Source organism: Erythranthe guttata, chromosome 11 (genome assembly GCF_056151865.1).
Source record: "Erythranthe guttata isolate IM_541 chromosome 11, IM_541, whole genome shotgun sequence".
NCBI classification, from domain to species: Eukaryota; Viridiplantae; Streptophyta; class Magnoliopsida; order Lamiales; family Phrymaceae; genus Erythranthe; species Erythranthe guttata.
The window spans coordinates 18,474,252-18,494,600 of NC_142543.1; the positions used below are offsets into that span (position 1 = coordinate 18,474,252).

Below are 20,349 nucleotides of genomic sequence, written 5' to 3' on the forward strand. Positions count from 1 at the left end.
AAAATCAAAATTACAGTATTCGGAATCCGGAATGAAATGTTTCAAAATCAGAAGTTTTCGAATCTGAATTAGGCAGAATTCGGAAATTCCGGTTCCAATTTTGAATCAAAAACAGGATTTGCTATCTGTAAATAAATAAAATAAAATTAATAAATAAACTTAAAATGCAAAACAATCAATCTAGTATGTATCAAACTGTTCTTATTGTCATTACAAAACCTATGAAAACACTATATCAACAACATTGTATGATTCAACTTCGTGGCAAAACATGTTACAACAACTACATAAAAACAAGACAACGAATAAAAATATTCCAATATTAAAGCACCCGAAATTTTTCTCTGTTCCTCTCGAGTTTTATGCACCCGAAATCGATTACGGAGATGGAATATATATATAAGTTCTTGAATTCACCCTCTTTCTCCAAATATCAACCCCACAAAACAGAATATTCCCTGTCTGAAGACGGAATATTCTTAAAATGCACATGCAAAGGTTGTCAACAAACCGATGAGTAGAACAAGAAACGAGACGGTTTTCCGTAAACTTGAGTTTGGAAGATAGGGATATGCTTCGGGAGGCGGCATCACACAATTATCTCCATTGAAATAAATTCTTCTTGGAAATCCCCAGCCTTTGTCAAAAGTGAAAGTCGATTTGTCTTTGCGGAAGAGAAGCTCTGATTGAACATTCCCTAGTGGGCCCGCTTGGTTGAGAAAATCGTTATAGAATTTTACACCCCACAACATCGCAGTATCGTCTGCCAAAACCAAAAAAAAAAAAAAAAATCAGATTCGAAAATATTACTAATGCTAGAAGTCAAACAGATTCATAAAATAGAGCATAATTTTGGAAAAAAAGATTTGAGTGTATTGCATTTAGTACCCACTGTGTTATATCGAATTACTATAAAAGTCCTTGTTTTATTAATATTAGCAAAAACAACCCTAATATGTTTGCTAAGTGCTAAAGAAAAATACATTATAGGGGTGGATTTGCTAATCTAGTGTAAAGAGGGTAAAAATAAAATAAAAGAATATATATGTAAAAAACATTTTACTACATAAAAAAAACTTACTTATATTCTGGTATGGATTTAGTGGTTTGTAGTTGAAGCTGAAAAGCTGAGTCAAATTGTCGAAATTGGGGTGCTGCACAACTAAATTCCACTGCGAATAATTCATTCGGTAATTAAAGTTCGTAATAGTGACTTTGACCCTCCAATAATCCTTGTAGTTCAATTTCACGTGCCAGTGGACTCTAACGGGGCACATATGGCTGGTGCATTGGACCAGAGGCGCCATATTATTGCTCTTCCCCCGTTCGGAAACAACCGAAGCAAGGTACGGTGAATCTGGACTGCAAATGAAAAAAAAAGTACCTTCAAATTAGTGTTCATTGTATTTTGTACTCCTGTATTATAGCAAATTGCTAAAAGAACTCCTCGTGTTATAAATAAAGCAAAAAGAACCCTATGATGCAATTTGTTTTGCAGACAAACCCCTAAATGGTGCATTTTTAGGGGGGTAGTTTGCTAATAAAATTGAATCATAGGGGGGAGTTTGTTAATATTTATAACACGTGGGAGCTACATGCAATAAACCCAAATATTAATAGGAGAGAGAGGAAAACATACTTGACGCAGCTTCCTGGGTTAGTGAGGTTATTTTGACATCCACATGTACACGTTGGGCAAGGCACAATTGTGTCGTTGTAAAAAGACGAGAGAGAGACGCAACAGCTAGGAGTTTTTTGAGCTAGAAACTGCGAGTATGTGCATGTAATGTTCCATGTCACTGCAATAAGAGAAACATGAGAAACAATTCGAGAATATGAATATTTATAAAAGTTGACAACTATATAATATACAAAGGCCAAAGTTTTCGAAAAAGAAAAATCGATGCAAATTATTTGATGCATGCTTCCACTTATGCAAAAACTCCACAATATCTTTGAAATGAAAAATTGATGCATAAACATGATCATTAACACTTATGGAGTTTAATGCATTTAATGTACCCGTGTTATATACCGAATTGCTGAGAGACTCCGTGTGTTATAAATATGAGAAAGAAGAAGAAGTAAAAAAAAACACGAAGCATTTTTAGCACACAACCCCCTACATTGTGCTTTTAGGGGTAGTATGGTCATAAAATTGAATAACACGGGAAATTTTGCTAATATTTATAACACAATGAGTGTTTTAACAATTAGAGTAAACAGAAGGGCGCTAATTGCAATAAACCCAATAAATAAATCAGCCTTTCACAATCGAAAAATTAAGGGAGGAAAAAAAAAACAGAGAACTTACTCATAGCTTGTGTAACTCTCCTTCCATCCCCAGTTAGATACTTAGTCGGTTTCACGATTTTAGCAGGCCCGCAAGTATATCCAGGGCCCGGGGCCCTCAGGGTGAAGTTCCTAGGAAGCTTAACGGTTTTATTAGTGGTCCCTGCTCCACCGACGCTGACCTGGAAAGCGCTCGCGGAATTGGACGGATCTTGAGCCCACGAATTGATCACACCTCCTTTGCAACAATTACCAATCTGTTGGTTGTACGGAGTTCCGGGCAATAAGTCAACAACTGTGGGATCTTTCTTACAGCAATGTGGAATATTCCCTTTGAACCTCGAACAATCTCCTTGCTCCGTTGTTTGACCGCCCATCATGCTCCATATCACCTCTTTCTTCGCCCACGTCCAACCTAAAGTCCAACCGGGTGCTTGAATGTGACGATATTGTTGGAAATTGAACATTGTCACAAGAGCCTGCATAAAGAAAACAGGAATAAATGTTATCGAAAGATTTCATTTTTTTTTCTTCTTGGGTATAACTTAAATAATTGAGATATGAAATCGGAGGCTCCAATTGTCTATAGATGTAATCGGATCAAGAAAGCAGTGAATAAAAACATTGACAATGGTAGGTAAAGTAATTTACACATTTACGGAAATTATTTTCGTTTTACTTTTGAATTTTCGTTTTCCTCGTTTCAAGATCCTCGAAAGATAGGGGAAACCACTAAAAAGAAAAGGCAAGAACACCAAACTTTCAGTCACAATAGATGAATGTAGACTAATACAGAAATTTAATTCGACAAATTTGACAATACAACAATAAACGGCAAACGAGGGACTCGAATTTGGATTTATTTGGATTAAGCTTCACAAATATAAAATTGATCAGATGAGTGTGAGTTTAATTAGTAGAGAACACTTACCACATAACCATCAGCTGTCCAACTCGTAACATCCCACTTTATTGTGATGTTTCCATTTGGATCAAGTGCATCATAAGCTTCTGAAATCATAAATCAACAGCTTAAATTCACATCCAAATCTTCAGAGATTTCGAGGATATTTATCACACATTATTATCATAAAATTTTAAAAAAAAAAAATGAATCGTTATTTCGGATTCATTAATTGAAGAAAAAAAAAGTCAATTATGCATTTAATCACTCGAAATTCCGATCATCAATGAAATCAAACCGTTTTATTTCTCAATTAGCATTAAATCTTTACAGATAATTGCACACCCATGGAACCAATTTCATTAAAAAAAATTATAAACAAAAAGAGGAAAAAAGAGATTGATTACCTGTTGAAGTGAAAGTGAAGGAAGAGAGCAAGAAGAGTAGCGAAACGAGGGGAAATGAGAATCTGGAGAGAGATCTGAAGAAGCAGAGCTCCATTTCTCTCTAGTTGCAGAGTTTCTCACTCTAGAGATCTGCGGCTCAAATTGTAGAGAGAGAAACCAAACAGTAAGAAAGTAAAGCTTGTTTGAGAATGAGCTTAACTCTACTTTATAGTAACGTGTTTCACTTTGATTCTTTCAGAGTATTTAGTGCCTCTCTTTTTTCTTCTTTCCCTTTTTTTTTTACAGTTTCTCTCTCTCTCTAGATCTTTCTCTCTCCTCTCTCTCTCTCTCTAGAAAGATAATTTTGTAAAATATTGAAGAAAGTGAGAGCCTAACTAAAGAGCATGCAACAGACAGGGAGGATAAAGACAAATTCATAATGGTATTTAATTAATGATGGGGGATCTTTTAATTACTTAATTTAAGCTAATTTTGGTGGTCTTTGATTGAGGGGGTGATGGAATATTAATGTTAAACTGAGTTAATTTATGCGCGACAGTTAATCGTAGATCTGCACATAATTAAATATACTCGTGTGTATATGTGTTTTCTGTAAATAACCTCGATGCAGCATTTAACTAATCGACAACTGAAAGTGATTAAGCTACTTTTATGGTACGATTTATGACACTTTCAAAAAAAACCCAAGATTTATGTCTATGAACACAAAATTTACCTTATGAGATAAAGAAAATTGGGTTAATGTAGTTTCGATGGCTGTAAATAGATTGAGTCGACCCCAACTCATAATTGTTCAAATTTGTTTTACAAAAGTTGCAATTGAGTTTGGGTGTAAAATAAATGAATCGAGTCGAGTTAGAGCAATATTTAATTAAGCCAAATGTAAATCGAGCTCGAATAACCTCATTTGTTGTACGTATCTTATCATTTTCTTTTAATTGCGTTCCAACTCTAACTGAAACTTTATATGTTATAAAAATTAATTTGCTGTGTTAAAAATTGAATTCATACAAGCTTTTAACAAATGATTTCAAATCAAATATTGAGTAATTTAGTTTAATTTCAGCTCTAAATATATATAAGCTATGATTATTTTGGGAAAAATATAAACTATGAATATATTGTGATATAGTTCTTATGGGATTTAGTCAAGTCTTTATATATATATATATATATATATATATATATATATATATATATATATATATATATATATATATATATTATAAAACTATTGAAATTGCACAAATTGTGTCGGTGTGAAAGTGATTTTTGGGGAATTATTGTTAATTTCCAGTCAAGAATACAACTGTCGTTTGCTAATATATTGTAGTTTTTGTCACTATTATTATCAGCCTCAACCTCAACCTACTATTATAGTCACTTTCATCATCAACCACTAAAAGTAATTTAAACATTAAATATATTTATAAATTGCAATATATATTTATGATTATTAATGAATAAATAAAGTTATTGCTAATACTAAATCAAAATGTCAACACCAAATACTTTGTGAGGGTAACGGTATTCCCTGAATTAAAGTCAAATTACCAAAAAAACCTCTTGATTGTAATTACCTAACATATGGGAGGTTTTTTATAACTGAACCTTACTTTGGGATGGTTGTATTTAATCATACTTTTTTATTACCCTCTTAAAATTTCCCCAAGTTATTTATCAATAAATGTGTGTGGGAGAGAGAGTGGAAAAATGAAAAAAAAAAAACAAGAAGTTGCCGACAAATTGTTGATTATTAATGAATAAATAATTGTTATTTTTTTTATATAAGATAATGAATAAATAATTGAAACAAAAGGCTTTTGGCAGTGTCGGTGAATAGGAATTTGAATTTTTCCACGATAAAGAACAGCTAACAAATTATATGGCGTGGGGCCTTCCTTTTTTCTTTTCTTTATTTATTAATTTTTTTTTTTGTCAGATTTATTTTTTAATTAATAAAAATCATAATCAAAAGATCCTATTTTCATTAGAGAAACAAAGTGAATTGAGTAATAATTAGAGTAAGCTTGAAAAATACTCTCAAGTTTTGTGCACCTGTAATCCGTACGAATGAAGACGTAAATCGGAATCTTTTCGTCGGAAGACGCAAGATTCTTAAACAACACACGCAAAATGTGTTGCAAAGGTTGTCAACAAACTGATCAGTAGCATAAGCAACGAGACATTTCGGTATATACTTGAATTTGGTATAAACGGATATGCGTCGGAAGGTGGCATAGTACAGCTGTCGCCGTTGAAAAAGACCGTTCTCGGAAAACCCCAACTGCCGTCGGAAGTGAAATTAGATTTGTTTTTCCGGAAAAGAATCTCCGACTCGACTTTTCCCAGTGGGCCCGCTTGCATGAGCAAATCGTTATAGAATTTAACACCCCATAGCATTGTCGTATCATCTGTCGAAACCAAAAAAAAAAAAAGGTCGTCAGATTCATTAACGAGTACTTAATTTCAAATCAAAAAGATTTCACGGGGTTTTCTTTGAAAGCAGTGGTGGAGACTGGGGGCAGTGGCCCCCCAATGTAGTATATTATATAGACTTACTTATGCTCGTGTATGGATTTAGTGGCTTGTGGTTGAAGCTGGATATCTGCGTCGAATTGTCGAAGGCGGGGTGTTGTACAACTAAGTTCCACTGTGTGTAATTCATTCTGTAATTGAAGTTTGTGATAGTGATATTGACTTTCCAATAGTCGTTGTGGTTCAGTTTTACGTGCCAGTGGACTTGAACGGGGCACATATGGCTGGTGCATTGGACCAGAGGTGCCAAGTTATTACTCTTTTGCCCTCCCGAAACAACCGAAGCAAGATTTGGTGAATCTGGACTGGAAAGAAACATAAGGCAAAAAACCCCGTTAATGAGAGAGAGAGAGAGAGAGAGAGAGAGAGAGAGAGAGAGAGAGAGAGAGAGAGAGAGAGAGAGAGAGAGAGAGAGATCTTACTTCATACAGTTTTCTGGATGAGTGAGATTGTTTTGACATCCACAGGTACAATTTGGGCAAGGTACAATAGTGTCGTAAAAAGACGAGAGCGAGACGCAACAAGTAGGAGTTTTATCGACAAGAAACCGTGAATACGTGCATGTAACGTTCCACGTCACTGCAATAAGAGAAACGATTCAAAAAATATCACTACAAAATATTGATGACTTAGTTTTACGAAAAAAATACATTCATAATCGAAAAAATTATTCGATGCAAGTGCTTCCACTTACCTACAGCTTCACAATACATTCATAATCGATTTGTTTTTGAAAACTTATGTTAACGACCGCACGAAGAAACTTACTCATTGCTTGTGTTATTCTCCTTCCATCTGGGGTAACAAATCGAGTGGGGTTCACGATTCTTGCACTTCCACAAGTATAGCCGGGACCCGGTGCATTCAGAGAGAAGTTCTTGGGAACCTTAACAGTTCCGTTAGTGTTACCGGAATTACCAACAGAAACTTGGAAAGAGCTCACAGCATTTGTTGAATCTTGGGCCCACGAACTAACCACCCCTCCTTTACAACAATTAGGAATCGTTCGATTGTGAGGAGTTCCGGGAAATAAGTCCACAACGGTGGGATCTTTGTTACAGCAATGTGGAATATTCGCTTTGAATCTCAAACAATCTCCTTGCTCTGTAGCTTGACCTCCCAACATGCTCCATATCACCTCTTTATTTGCCCAACTCCACCCCAAAGTCCAGCCTGGCTCTTCTATATGTCGATACTGTTGATAGTTTAGCATTGTGACGACAGCCTGCCCAATTCAAGAATACCAAAAATGTATTTGTCGAAAATGAAAAATACAGACGGCAAACTAGAACTCAAGTTCAGAGTTCGGATGACTTTGGATTGAGCTTTACAAGTATATATTACTATATATACAAGTCTCGATTTGCAAATTCAAACTATGATGAATAAGTCGAGTTCGTTGGTGATAAACCGTATAAGCGTAAAGCAATTAGTAGAAGATTTACCACATAGCCATCGGCCATCCAATCGATGATATCCCATCTTATCGTGATATTTCCATTAGGATCAAGTGCATCATAAGCTTCTGAAATAAAAAACGAAGAAATTAACCCAAGCGAAAACTTTATGTTCGTATCATATGAAATCAAAATTCATATAGCTTTTACCACTGGAAAAAAAGTCAATGATGCATTTTATCACTCAGAGTTCTAAAACTGTTGAAAATCAAATCAGGCCGATTTTCTCGTTTATCGATCATGATTAAATCTATACGAGGTAATTGGCAACCCGTCTAACCAAATTCATGAACAAGTACAAGAAAATGAAGGGAGAGACTAGATTACCTGTTGAAGTGAAACCGAAGCAAGAGAGCAAGAATATAAGCGAAATAACAAGAGTCGAGAGTCTTAAGAGAGATCTAAAGCAATGCTCCATTTCTTGCTCTCGAGATCTGCATGGAATGTAGAGAGAGGAGAGATAAAGAAGCAATCCAAAGATTAATTAAGAAAGAGCTTAACTTGACTTTAAAAGTCTTCTAATCACTTTTAGTATCACTCTCTTTAGAACACAACTAAATTAATATTCACCTGCATTCGGGTTTTCGATATTCGGTACCCGAACGGTTATTTGAAACGAATCGAATAATCCGCCGGTACTGATCATCAAACTACTAAACTACTGACGGAAATCAAGTCGAAAAAATTATATTTAAAAAAAATTAATTTCATAGAAGTGCAATAAACATTACTAGTATTTGGGTATTTTAAATAGCAAATAGAAATCGCAGCCAGCAGAAATTAAATTACATTAAATTCAATTTTTTTTTTTTTAAACAAGTAATTAGAATCCATGGCAGCCCTAATTTACCTGAAAGGGATCGCATTTCTTCCTCTTTCATGTGAATTTTTCCATAGCTCATCTGGATGAAAGCCTGCAAATTATGGAGTTCTGCTGATAACTGAGAATACTGACTGGTAACTAATGGCGACGCCATTCTCCGCCGCCGCCGCCGCCGCCGGATAATCGTGAAATGGAAGGATAAGTCAGGTGCCGGAACCCCATATAATATTCGGGTACCGACGAATTCGGATCCGATTCGGGTATTTATGTAATTACCCGCATTTTCAAATATCCGAACCAAAACTATCTGATTACCCGCCCATTTGACCCGGACCACCCCTCATCAAATTACAGAAAAAGGAATTATAAATAGTTTAATTATATTTTGCACCCTTAAAATATAGCATTTTGGCACTTTGCACACTCGAAATAAATTAATAGCACTATGTGCCATCAAAACATAATAAATAATGCATAATGCACCCAAATGTTTTTTTTTTAAAGCTAATAAAGGTAATTTCATATTTTTAGTCGTAGTTTTTTAGGATGCCAAATGTGAAATCAATTTTTTTTTATTAATCAATCATTATGAAACTACAAATTGCAAAAATAAAAATACATCTCATCATTGTATTTAAAGATTATATTTTTAATCACAAAAATTATTTTACGAAAAAAAATCCTTCAACGATTTTGTTATCAAGTTATTTGAAAATCATATTTCCTTCCACGTATTTCTACCTAGTATTTCTACCAATTACTATAAAAGAATAATCAATCCAATAATTTAGTCATAAAATTTTATTTTATTTTATTTTATAAGAAAATATAGTTTTTTCGATAATCCGTCGTGATTTTTATTTTTTCACACTTATGCTCGAAAGTAGGTTGGAGGTCGAAGAAAATAATAATTTAATTTGTTATTTTGCACCTTGAAAAAAAAATAACAATAAAACTGAAATTTCCTTTATTATTCAATTCAGGTTGCGTTGTGCATGATTTATTGTATTTTGAGGGATGTGTGCTATTATTATTTTTAAGGATGCAAAATGCCAGAAGGCTCCATTTCAAGGGTACAAAGGAGAATTAAGTCAATTATAAATTCAACTAAATCTAAAATTGAAAAAGGCGAATATTACAAAATCATTAATATATATATATATATATATAAATCTTGTGTGGGCAATTTACGGGCACCCCTGAGGTATGGTCAAATTACGAGAAAACTCCAATTGTTTGGGTAATTACAGTCACCCCCTCCTTAAATTTATGAAATTCAGTTATTTACCAAATCGTATATTCAGATCGATAAACGGTATGAAATGTTGGCGTACCGAAATTTTGATTCGATTTTACCGATTTAACATTCCTAAATTTCCCAAACAGGAGGGGGTTTTCGTAATTTGACCATAACTGATGGGTGGCCGTAATTTGTCCGTATTTTATTTTTATTTTTTTCCTTTATTGACGTTGATATCTTATTACTTTATCTGAAATGATTTGTGCAGGCACAAATTAAACATTCAGGCACATTTTTTTACCATTTCTCAAAAAACAAAAGGTAAAAAACTCAAAAACTCTCTCTACCCTTTCGATTTTCTTTCGCAAAGCCCGTGCAAATCGTCAACAGATCGGAGGTAATTTTTACGTTTTTACGATCCTCTTGTTATGTAGATTACGAATCCGAAAAAAAAAAACGAAAAAAATCGGACTTTGGCCTGCTCGTGTGAATTTACGCGAGCACTTGGCAAGTGCTCGCGTAAATTCACGCGAGCAGGCCTTGTTAATTTTTTTTTTTTTTTTAATTGCTCGTGTGATTTCACACGAACAGAGACGTTCTGCTCGTGTGATTTCACACGAGCATATCTTCTCTGTTCGTGTGAAATCACACGAGTGGGTTAAAAAAAAAGAAAAATTGTTAATGTGCTCACGTGAATTTACGCGAGCACTTGCCAAGTGCTCGCGTAAATTCACACGAGCACTTGCCAAGTGCTCGCGTAAATTCACACGAGCACATGAATAAAAAAAAGTCCGATTTTGTGCATATGAATAGTACAAAAGGTAAATAGTTATGGTAAAAAGGTAAAAAATCATGGTAAAAAAGTGCCTGAATGTTTAATTTGGCCTGCATATATCATTACCCTTACTTTATTAGTGGATTTCAAAAGAAAAGTCAACTTAATTTATAGTGGATTTCAAAAGAAAAGTCAACTTAATTTATATTCCACGTAACATCATTAGTTGTACTAGTCAACAAATTAACTTTAGATTCAAGTCGAGCCTAATATACGCGCGACGCAGAGGATCGCAGCCGCCGCCAACGAAGACCCAAACTTCCGTTAGAAGCCGTTAAACGGCTTTTCGAGCTTAATTTCAACCTACATCTCAAATATGTACCTGAAATCTCTCTGTATATAGAGAAGCTCAAGAAATTTCCATTATTTTTTCAAAATTCTCAGCTCACCAAAATTCACCGATTTTTATTTATATTTCTTTGAAATGACGAATTTCGATAAAAATTAGGGTTTCTTTTTTTGGGGGAATTTTCTAATTTTTCGTTCGATGGATACTGCGGGAACTCATAAGCAATCATTTGGTCAGACGGAGATCAATTGGGATAAGTAAGTTCTATTAATTTGATTAGTATTTGTTGCATTTTTTCATCTCCGGTTCAATGGATAAATTGGGATAAATTTGAATTTGAATTTGAATTTGGGATGAATTTGAATTTGGGTTCGTGAGATTAGTTTTCTCAATGATTTAATTTATGAATGGAAGTGCGTCTTAAGTTAATTACATTTTTGTGTTTTGCAATTAATTTATCTTTTTAAGTTTGCCTATGCTGTATGTGAATTTTAAAAATCAGGTAGATATAGCCATAGTTGTTTCAGGTGAATTTTTTACATTTTAGGAGAATAAAAATAAATAAATAAAATCCTTATATAATTTCTGGGCAGATGGAAATTGGATCAGTAGAATAATTTTCCGTCTACGTTTCGATTCTTCTAATTTCTATTCAAATACCCTTGAGTTGTGTATTGCTTAATCGACTGTCGAATTGGAAATTTTGCGTTCATTGAGTTGCCTGTATAACTGTTTCTCCGTCAGTTGGATGCAATAAGTAGTTATTTTCACTCGCAGGCTCAACAAAACCAAGTTCTACGTTGTTGGAGCTGGGATTTTTAGTGGGATCACAGTAGCGCTTTACCCGATTTCAGTTGTGAAAACGAGGATGCAAGTTGCTTCACACGACTCTGTAGAACGAGGTGCCGTTTCTGTGATTAAAGGCTTACTAAAAGCGGATGGAATTCCCGGTTTGTACAAAGGATTCGGCACTGTTATAACAGGCGCAATTCCCACCAGAATTATATTTCTAACTGCATTAGAGACAACGAAAGTAGCTGCTTTTAAGGTTGTCGAACCTCTCAAATTGTCTGAGCCTACACAAGCAGCTTTGGCAAACGGAATTGCAGGCATGATGGCATCACTATGTTCACAAACCGTGTTTGTTCCAGTCGATGTGGTATGCTTCACGTATTTTCATCTCGTTTATTTTGTCCATTGAATTCCTATTTAATTTGGGCTTCGTTTGGTTCCTAAGTATTAGAGCCAAGATTAGAGCCATTTTTTCCACAATTACGGGCCGACCCGAAAAATTATTGGACTAACCAAACGTCCAATAAGGTTCAATTGTTTAATTAGTCATGGTTATCGTCACCAACCAAACGAGGGCTTGATGTATGAATTCATCATGTCATCCTCTTGTTAGTTTTTGTCGAGCTTTTTTTTTCCGTTAATATATATTGGAAATTGAAACCACGTAACTGATTTCTGTTAAGGTAAGTCAAAGATTAATGGTGCAAGGATATTCAGGCCATGCGAACTATAACGGTGGCATGGATGTTATTCGTAAGGTTCTAAAGACTGATGGTATTCGTGGATTATACAGAGGATTCGGTCTATCTGTTATGACTTATTCCCCGACTAGTGCTGTGTGGTGGGGAAGCTATGGAGCAAGCCAGCGCTTCATTTGGAGGTATTGCGTTAAACTTCGGGGTTTTTTTTTTCAAATTCATCGTGTATAATAGGTTTTTTTTTTTTTTTATATTTGCCAGAGTATCGGATGATGTAATTGCAACTCCAAGCCAAGGGAAAATAGTGTTGGGTCAAGCTGCCGGAGGGATTTTTGCTGGTGCCACTGCGTCGTGTATAACAACCCCGTTGGACACTATCAAAACCCGTTTGCAGGTAAACCCTATTTCTCTTTACTCCATATTTTAAAACTAAAGCATTTCTACATTTTATTTTTATTTTTTTATATATTTTTTTTATAATATTAATCCAGGTAACGGTGAACGAAAAAAGACCTACAGCAAGGCAAGTAGTTAGAAATTTAATTGCTGAAGATGGATGGACTGGATTTTACAGAGGACTTGGCCCTCGATTTTTCAGCATGTCAACTTGGGGAACTTCGATGATTCTAGCCTATGAATATCTCAGTAAGTTTTGAAGCCTGTGACATATCTTCTTCAATCGGAGAATTTATTTTTACGATTGGTGTTTGCAAATATTAAAGAAAATTTCGTCTCAGCTGATTCTCGAGCTAGAATTGATATTTGTCTCGTTGTTTTTTTCACTGTGCAGAGCGCTTGTGCGCGAAAGATGAATAGGCTCGTCGTCACACAATGTTCTAAAAGATTTCAATTTGACCTGTCATATAGAGATTCAACTTTGGTGAACAGAAAATTACAGAAAAAATGTTGGCTTTATTGATGAACAAGTTAACTGAAATATAGGCTTCGATTATCGCAGTGGAAAATTCGACAAACTTGGCAGCAGAATTTGATTTTTTTTGCCAAATTGAAAATATTTGGCTCCTTGATTCTTTTCAGTGGATACTCAGGTTTTTAGTTATTTGTAATGTTGTATAATTGATCAAAGAATTGTATGTTGTGTAGTTCCACTTCTAAGTCCTAATGCTATAGGCTATGTTTGGAAAGATTTTCAAGTCCCATTTCACTTTGTTATATGGGGTTATACAAGTAATTTAAGAAAATAATTTGAGAAATAAATATAATGCTTGTTTGTATTTTTGAATTGTAAATTAGTTGACAAATTTTATTTTAGTGTCCCTTCGTAAAATTAGGATAAAGGATTAATTACAGTCAACCCTGAGGTAAGGTCAAATTACGAAAAAAAAAACCCTCATGTTCAAGTAATTACAGTCACCCCATTATTGTATCAAATTCACCATAATCTTCTAGATTCTGTGGAAATTTTTTTCCTAATTTGTTTTGTGCAAAAATGCAGTTTATGATGCATCACAATCTGATATTTCCAAGCCAAAAGACACCTTATAATCATCCTGTTTCAAAATGTGGTGCTCAAATTGTAAAACGATTACAAACTGGAGAATATTCCACATGATCCATAAGATTCCACCAAATTTGACACCATGAAGGTTGACTGGAGAATATTCCACATGATCCATAAGATTCCACCAAATTTGACACCACGAAGGTTGACGTATAAGAAGATTCATAGTTAATTGGTGATTGAAATTGCCCAAACATGAGAATTTTTTCGCAATTTGACTTTATCTCAAGGAGGTGGCCATAATTTACCCATAAAATTTATTTTATGCTTGTTATTTGGAATAGGTGTACTTTAGAAGGATAATTTAAAGTAAAATTATATGTTCGTATTTTAGCGTTCGTATTTCAGCCGGCGGTCAGAGTTCTGGAAATTATAAAAGGCTTACCAAACACATACCTTAAAAAACGGTGAAAACGAAAAGAACTGAGGGTGTAAAGGGGTCATTTTGATCACAATTGGTTTCGGCATTATGTAATTTTTATTCACTCCAATAAATACAGACTCTATTCTTTCAAGATCTTGAACAAGCAAGCAATTTTGTTAAAATGTTAAATAACAAGATTATTGTGCCAATAATAATACTTCGAAACACAAGATTAATTAAGGCCCTCTAGATGTAACTTCGGCAATCAACTGTCGAATCTGGAAATCGAGATCTCGTTACAAAGAGCACAATGTCCTAAAGCTCAACTATAACAAAACAAAATTGTCCCTCAAATATTTTTTTTACTTACCAACACTTTGGGGCTCGTCTTCATCGCTATAGTCATCTTCCTCTTGGTTTCTTCGGAATTCTGCAAACTCTTCAAATGACGGTGTGGTGAATAATTCACCAGCCTCAGACTCGTTATCATTGATTTGATTTGAAGCTGAGTTAGTTTTTCCTTTCTCCATCTATCACATATTATACATTACGTGAGCAAGCATTAAACCTTCATGATAATAACAAAAATAATCACCAGAATTATGTAATAACAAGATTTGCTTTTCGTTTCCTGTATACTCAGTTTTTCTTCCAAATACAAATTATTGAGGCAGTTTTGAATTTTGAGGTAGAAATTACGGTTTGAAATAATTATTTAGTTTTCTGATGAAATGGCCGACCACGGAAATATATTTCGAGAATCTTCGACCTCTTCGGAAGTACCAGAAATTATCCAACAATCATATTTTCAAGATCCCTCGTAAAAATACATATACACTATACAGTATACGGTACCAAAATAATGCTCAGAAAAGAGAATATAACATACAAAATAAATCGGGAAAAAAAAAAAAAATCCAACAAAAAACTTACAGCTCTTAGTAAGGATCGCCTATCCCTCTCCCGAGCATTCTTGATTGCCTAAAGCAGCAAACAATTGGTAAGTTTCTAACTCAACTAACATGAGTGATTATACTGAAATCGAAACCAAAATAATAGCTTCAACTGCTAAAAATAATAAAATGAAAACCTCGTCTAATGTCTTCTTCTCAGCTTCTACTTCCGAAATATCTCTGCAGGAGAATAAATACAATATTAATGCATAAACTGACTGCATCCGCTTCAACATTAACCAATTCATCAAAAACAAAAAAAACTTAATTTTTGATCAATCTTTCTCGATTTTTCTAGCATTTCGAAAGAAATTAACTGCAAAATGAGAGGAAAAAGCTCATACCTTCCAATTGTATTGTCAACACGGCACGAACATTTGGCACAGATCTTATGCTCTTTTGCACAACCTACACACATTATTCTCCATAATTAACAACAAAAAAAGTACCCCCAAAAACAAATTGATTCTAATATTCCATTTTCCGAAGGCTAAATCACGAAAAACTATAAGCAAAATAAGATACAGTAAAAGTGTAGTAAACAGTTTCAGAACTAAAAAACTAACCATGGCAGACATTGTGATAAGCTTGACGAACATTCCTCTTAGTACACCGCTGGCTGTAATTAATTTCGCAAAAATCAATTAAAATATAATAAAATAAAATAATTAACCGCAAAATCAATCCAAAAAAAAAAACAAAGGATTACCATTTGGCAGGTTCAGTAAGGAGCTTATATTTGCCGTATTTTCGTTTCCAATCAATCTGTTCTTTGCAGCGATAACAAACCCCTGTTATTTCCGAATACGGCCTGAATCTCCCGCCGACTTCCTACAATCACACACACAAACACGAATCGGAGAAATTAGATATACAGAAATTACAGAGAGGCGAGGTTTTAGTGTGTGTTTTTCGGAAAGAGAGAAGGTAGTTACGGTGGGGTTGATGGTGACGCCGCCGTGAGGTTTCCAGGCGAATTTGTTCTGGTGCTTCGGCGGACCTTTACGGCTGCTGCTCATCTTCGATTTTGAAAAACCACCGCTTCAACCGTGCCCTTTTCTGTGACCTAACTATTATCAAATATATATATATATAATTTAGTCACTGAAATGTGTTAATACAATTAACCAATTCTTAAAACTTTTATAATCTTTAGAGTAAAAAGCAGTTTGCCCCCTAAACTAAGGGCCGATTTGCACTTTACCCCCCAAACAAAAAAAATTTGCACGTTTTTACCTAAACTCGTTAATTCGTTGCACGGTGCCCCCTAAACTCAATTTTCCGGCAATTTTGACCGGAATATTAAAACATGTGCTTTGCACGTGAGATTTGGAGGGGTAAATTTGTCCCTTCACTTGCATCTTTAATATTAAATAAAAATAAATATTTAAAAAGAAAATAAAAAAGAAAAAAAGAAAAGAAAAATAAGTTGTATCCATCACCCACCTTCCTTCCCAAACCCAATCCATCCCTGCACAAAAAAATCTCAATCCTGCACAAAAAAATTACAAAATTCTCCGACGACCACAGGCAACATTCTTCGGCGAATAAACAACAGCAGCATCCATCTTCGATAATTGGTGCACTTCATCTCCTCGGCGGCCAGGATTCAGTTCAAATAAAATGTATAAATCATATTTTGCTCATAGATCCAAAGAAGAACGCTGATGAGATTAGGATCTTTCACGTTGGAGGAGCATAGCCGGAGATGGTGATTTATTAAAATTAAATTGGGGAATATGGGATGAAGATCGATGAGATGGAGAAGTGGAGAACAGCTGCGTGGTGAGGGTGAGCAGTAAGCGAAGGACAACAGAAATATAGTGGAGTTTTGGCTGCCGACGAAATTGAGCGGCGGGTGGCAGAAACAAGATGCTAAAATTTGGGCAAGATGTCTTCCACAAGCTGTGGGCTGGAATTTTTTTTTCCAAATTTGATGAAGATCCCTCTTCTTCAATCTTCTCTTCCTAATTTGCTCCCCTCCCTCCGCCTGCCCTGCCGGAAAACGCCGCCGCCACCTCCTGTCATGACCCATGACGGTGACGGCGGCGGCAACAACGGTGGCGACGGTGGTGAGTTGAAGAACGGCAATAATTTTGGAAGTGAAGTGGGATTGAGTTTTGCAGCTGGGCCGAAAACAAGTGGGCCGAAATTTATTAATGAGTCGGGCCCAAGTGCAATTGGAGATTGGAAGAAATTAATTAAATATTTTAATTGTTATTTTCAGATTTTAATTATTATTAGATGTTTTTGTTATAAGGGTTGGACGAGTTGAATGAAAGGCATGAAGCCAATTTTCAGAATCTCTCTCTTATCTCTGTATTCTTCTTCTTCCCCAAGTTTTCTTCCTCTCTAATTTCTTCCCCCAATTTCTATCTCAATTATCAATTTAATTTCTACTTTTATATTATAATTAAACCATAAAAATACCCAAAAATAGCTGGGATCTTACACCTCCACACACGCAATTCCACTTCCAAATTGACGCTATAATGTCGAAAATAACTTCATTTTTCGGCAAATAAATGTCAATTTTTCCCCTTAAATTCGACACCTACCTGTTATGTCGAAATTTTTGAAAAGAATCGACACTTGTGTGTCGAATTAAAAATCGACATTTGTGAGCGGCGATGGAGGACTTTTTTTCGACGGCAATAGAGGACATCTTATACGGCGGTGATGGAGGACTTTTTTCCGGCGGTGGAGTCGGCGAGGCAAGTCGGTGTGTGGGCTTTACCGTCTTTTCCTAAAAACTGCCAAAATCATGTATAATTGACATTTTTCTGATTACAGAAAAATCTCTTAACAAAAGATGTCTTCAATTGCTTCAACCTCAGCAAAAATGGCGTCAATCGCCTCCATCAACAAATTACCTTGTAATTCCTTGAAGAATTCGTCTTAGAACTCTAAATCAGCGCCGATTGTTGCCTCGTGTAGCGTAATCGGGTCAAATTTCCGGCACTCTCGACGGCGAAGGTGAAGCGGGATTTCTCCGTTCGGTTGGTGAGCGACGATGAGTGGTGTCCTGACAGCGAGCCTTCCTCCGCCGGAGTGGCGGTTCTGGAGGAGAGGCCGTCAGAAATTGATGTGTTGAAGAAGCAATTGGTGGATTCGTTTTACGGAACGAACAGGGGATTGAGTGCTTCTAGTGAAACTAGGGCTGAGGTTGTGGATTCGTTTTACGGAACGAACAGGGGATTGAGTGTTTCCGGCAGTTCCTTTCTTTTTTCCTTTTTTTTGTACTTTTTTTTTTTTTGTAATATTTATTTTCATTTATTATTAAAGATGCAAGTGAAGGGACGAATTTACCCCTCAAAATCTCACGTGCAAAGCACATGTTTTAAGATTCCGGTCAAAATTGCCAGAAAATTGAGTTTAGGGGGCACCGTACAACGAATTAACGAGTTTAGGTAAAAACGTGCAAATTTTTTTTGTTTGGGGGGTAAAGTGCAAATCGGCCCATAGTTTAGGGGGCAAACTGCTTTTTACTCTAATCTTTAATTGTTAATAAAATTAAGGGCAAATTCCACTTTCTCCACTGTACTTTAGTTTGGTATCACTTTAACCCCTCCTACTCTCGATTACATCGATTTGTCCCTTGTAGTTTATAAAATTGTTTTAATGTGACCCTCTTAATTGTCCGACATTTGACCTAAAACTGTTTGGTCTAACGTCTGAAAATTACAAGAACGCCACCCCTCCCAGTTGAATTATTAAACAAACAAACAAAAAAAAAAAATTTCAAGACAACGAGAGCAACCACAATTTATTTTTATTATTTTTAATTTTTTTTAATTATTTAAACTTGGAGGAGTGTTTTTTTTTTTTTTTGAGACGTTAAGACCAAACGGTGTTAAGGTCAAATGTATGAAAATTAACATCGATGACCACATTGAGGCAATTTTACAAGTGCATGGTGGCAAATCGATGCAATCGAAAGTAGAAGGGGGTAAAGTGATATCGAGCCAAAGTACAAAAGGGGAAGTGGAATTTATCCTAAAATTAATATACTATTTAGGGTAAATAGCACTTAAGCCCCTGTGATTTGAGTCTTGTGCTCATAACCCCTTGTACTTTCAATATAAGCACATGACTCCCATGTAGTTTGAACTCTATGTATATAATCCCCTTGTACTTTTAATAGAAGTGCATAACCCCCAAGAGAATATTTCACTTAGTAAATAATCATAATTATTAGGCTGATGAAAATTTTGAAAGTACAAAGAAATTATGTGCTTATATTTAAAATATAAGATAAATAATCTAAGATTGATTGTAATTATATCATTCAATATTTGTAATCTATTTTGTTTAGGAATAAGGAATATCGATAATCGCATATAAATCATATATTATTTTTTATAGTAGCAAATAAATAAATAAATAAGAAGGGTAAATTACGGCGACCCCTGATATAAGAAAATTATTAAAAAAAAAATTATTTTTGGGTAATACTAATAACTAATAACGATCACACATTAATTATGAATTATTGAATCTTCTCACACGGTCATTATTGCAGTGTCAAATTTAGTAGAATCTATTAAATTGTGTATAATATTCTCCAGTTTGTACCCCATTCAAGCTCCACATTTAGAAACAAAATGATCATAAGATGTTTTATTTGGCTTGTAAATATCAAATTGTTGGGGCATCAGAAACTGCATTTTTGCACAAAACTAGTACAAACTAGACAACATTCTACGGAATCTAGAAGGTTATAATGAATTTGACACCGTAAGGGTGTACGCAGGGTTCGCCGGAACGGCCGGAACGGCCGTCCCGGAACGGGAACGGTGCCCGCCGTTCCGGAATCCCTAACAAAACTGTTCTGCCCTCCCCGACGCAGCGGACCACCGTTACGGCCGAGACTTAGCCGGGAAACGGCACCGGAACGGTTCCGGAACGGTTCCGGAACGGCTCCGGAACGGAAAAATAATAATAAAAAAAAATAATAATTGGGAAAAACGAGACCTTCGACGGAAGAAAAACTGAAAAAAAAAAAAGAAGAAAAAAGAAAATTGGAAACGAATAATTGGTAAAAGAAGAGTTTAAATTATTTTTTAAATTAAAAAAAGAATTTAAATTAAAAAAAGAGACCCCACTAATCCCTATAATCCCTCTAATTTCCTATTAATAGGAGAAAGTAACAATAACTAAAACATGACTATAATTTATGTATTTAAGGAAAGGAAAATAGCAATCATACATATATTTTTTTTTACATAAAATAAC

At 35.0% G+C, this 20,349-nt stretch overlaps 4 protein-coding genes across 4 annotated transcripts; 1 reads left to right on the forward strand and 3 right to left on the reverse strand.

Annotated features, from left to right (window-relative positions):
• Nucleotides 1–159: 159 nt before the first annotated feature.
• Nucleotides 160–4,092, reverse strand: LOC105960901 (protein COBRA). The gene is made up of 6 exons (XM_012985111.2): nt 3,604–4,092; nt 3,224–3,303; nt 2,315–2,771; nt 1,640–1,799; nt 1,082–1,362; nt 160–763 (listed from the first exon to the last, which is right to left on the reverse strand). Exons 1-6 carry the CDS (start codon nt 3,695–3,697, stop codon nt 480–482), a joined length of 1,356 nt encoding a protein of 451 aa, XP_012840565.1. The 5' UTR covers nt 3,698–4,092; the 3' UTR covers nt 160–479.
• Nucleotides 4,093–5,571: 1,479 nt separating this feature from the next.
• Nucleotides 5,572–8,746, reverse strand: LOC105960900 (protein COBRA). Its single transcript, XM_012985109.2, has 7 exons — nt 8,449–8,746; nt 7,926–8,032; nt 7,587–7,666; nt 6,910–7,366; nt 6,564–6,720; nt 6,166–6,446; nt 5,572–6,017 (listed from the first exon to the last, which is right to left on the reverse strand). Exons 2-7 carry the CDS (start codon nt 8,014–8,016, stop codon nt 5,722–5,724), a joined length of 1,362 nt encoding a protein of 453 aa, XP_012840563.1. The 5' UTR covers nt 8,017–8,032; nt 8,449–8,746; the 3' UTR covers nt 5,572–5,721.
• A 1,923-nt stretch (nt 8,747–10,669) lies between these two features.
• LOC105960903 (uncharacterized) lies at nt 10,670–13,493 on the forward strand. Its single transcript, XM_012985115.2, has 6 exons — nt 10,670–11,042; nt 11,563–11,944; nt 12,261–12,457; nt 12,537–12,669; nt 12,767–12,920; nt 13,066–13,493. Exons 1-6 carry the CDS (start codon nt 10,984–10,986, stop codon nt 13,089–13,091), a joined length of 951 nt encoding a protein of 316 aa, XP_012840569.1. The 5' UTR covers nt 10,670–10,983; the 3' UTR covers nt 13,092–13,493.
• Nucleotides 13,494–14,256: 763 nt separating this feature from the next.
• LOC105960904 (small acidic-like protein) lies at nt 14,257–16,230 on the reverse strand. The gene is made up of 8 exons (XM_012985116.1): nt 16,050–16,230; nt 15,824–15,945; nt 15,681–15,733; nt 15,459–15,522; nt 15,252–15,294; nt 15,095–15,142; nt 14,532–14,691; nt 14,257–14,439 (listed from the first exon to the last, which is right to left on the reverse strand). The coding sequence occupies exons 1-8, from the start codon at nt 16,131–16,133 to the stop codon at nt 14,408–14,410; spliced, it is 606 nt and encodes a 201-aa protein (XP_012840570.1). The 5' UTR covers nt 16,134–16,230; the 3' UTR covers nt 14,257–14,407.
• Between the last annotated feature and the right edge of the window lie 4,119 nt (nt 16,231–20,349).

Coding starts and splice junctions, on each gene's coding strand:
- LOC105960901 (XM_012985111.2), bottom strand. CDS start 3,697: ATGGAGCTCTGCTTCTTCAGATCTCTCTCCAGATTCTCATTTCCCCTC. Junction 2,772..3,223: donor GGACAGCTGATGGTTATGTG/GTAAGTGTTCTC, acceptor TTCTTTATGCAG/GCTCTTGTGACAATGTTCAA. Junction 1,363..1,639: donor AACCCAGGAAGCTGCGTCAA/GTATGTTTTCCT, acceptor TTTCATTTGCAG/TCCAGATTCACCGTACCTTG.
- LOC105960900 (XM_012985109.2), bottom strand. CDS start 8,016: ATGGAGCATTGCTTTAGATCTCTCTTAAGACTCTCGACTCTTGTTATT. Junction 7,367..7,586: donor GGATGGCCGATGGCTATGTG/GTAAATCTTCTA, acceptor TGAATTGGGCAG/GCTGTCGTCACAATGCTAAA. Junction 6,721..6,909: donor GAGAATAACACAAGCAATGA/GTAAGTTTCTTC, acceptor CTCTTATTGCAG/TGACGTGGAACGTTACATGC.
- LOC105960903 (XM_012985115.2), top strand. CDS start 10,984: ATGGATACTGCGGGAACTCATAAGCAATCATTTGGTCAGACGGAGATC. Junction 11,945..12,260: donor TGTTTGTTCCAGTCGATGTG/GTATGCTTCACG, acceptor ATTTCTGTTAAG/GTAAGTCAAAGATTAATGGT. Junction 12,921..13,065: donor TCTAGCCTATGAATATCTCA/GTAAGTTTTGAA, acceptor TTCACTGTGCAG/AGCGCTTGTGCGCGAAAGAT.
- LOC105960904 (XM_012985116.1), bottom strand. CDS start 16,133: ATGAGCAGCAGCCGTAAAGGTCCGCCGAAGCACCAGAACAAATTCGCC. Junction 15,295..15,458: donor GTTGACAATACAATTGGAAG/GTATGAGCTTTT, acceptor ATTCTCCTGCAG/AGATATTTCGGAAGTAGAAG. Junction 14,692..15,094: donor GGCGATCCTTACTAAGAGCT/GTAAGTTTTTTG, acceptor AATATGTGATAG/ATGGAGAAAGGAAAAACTAA.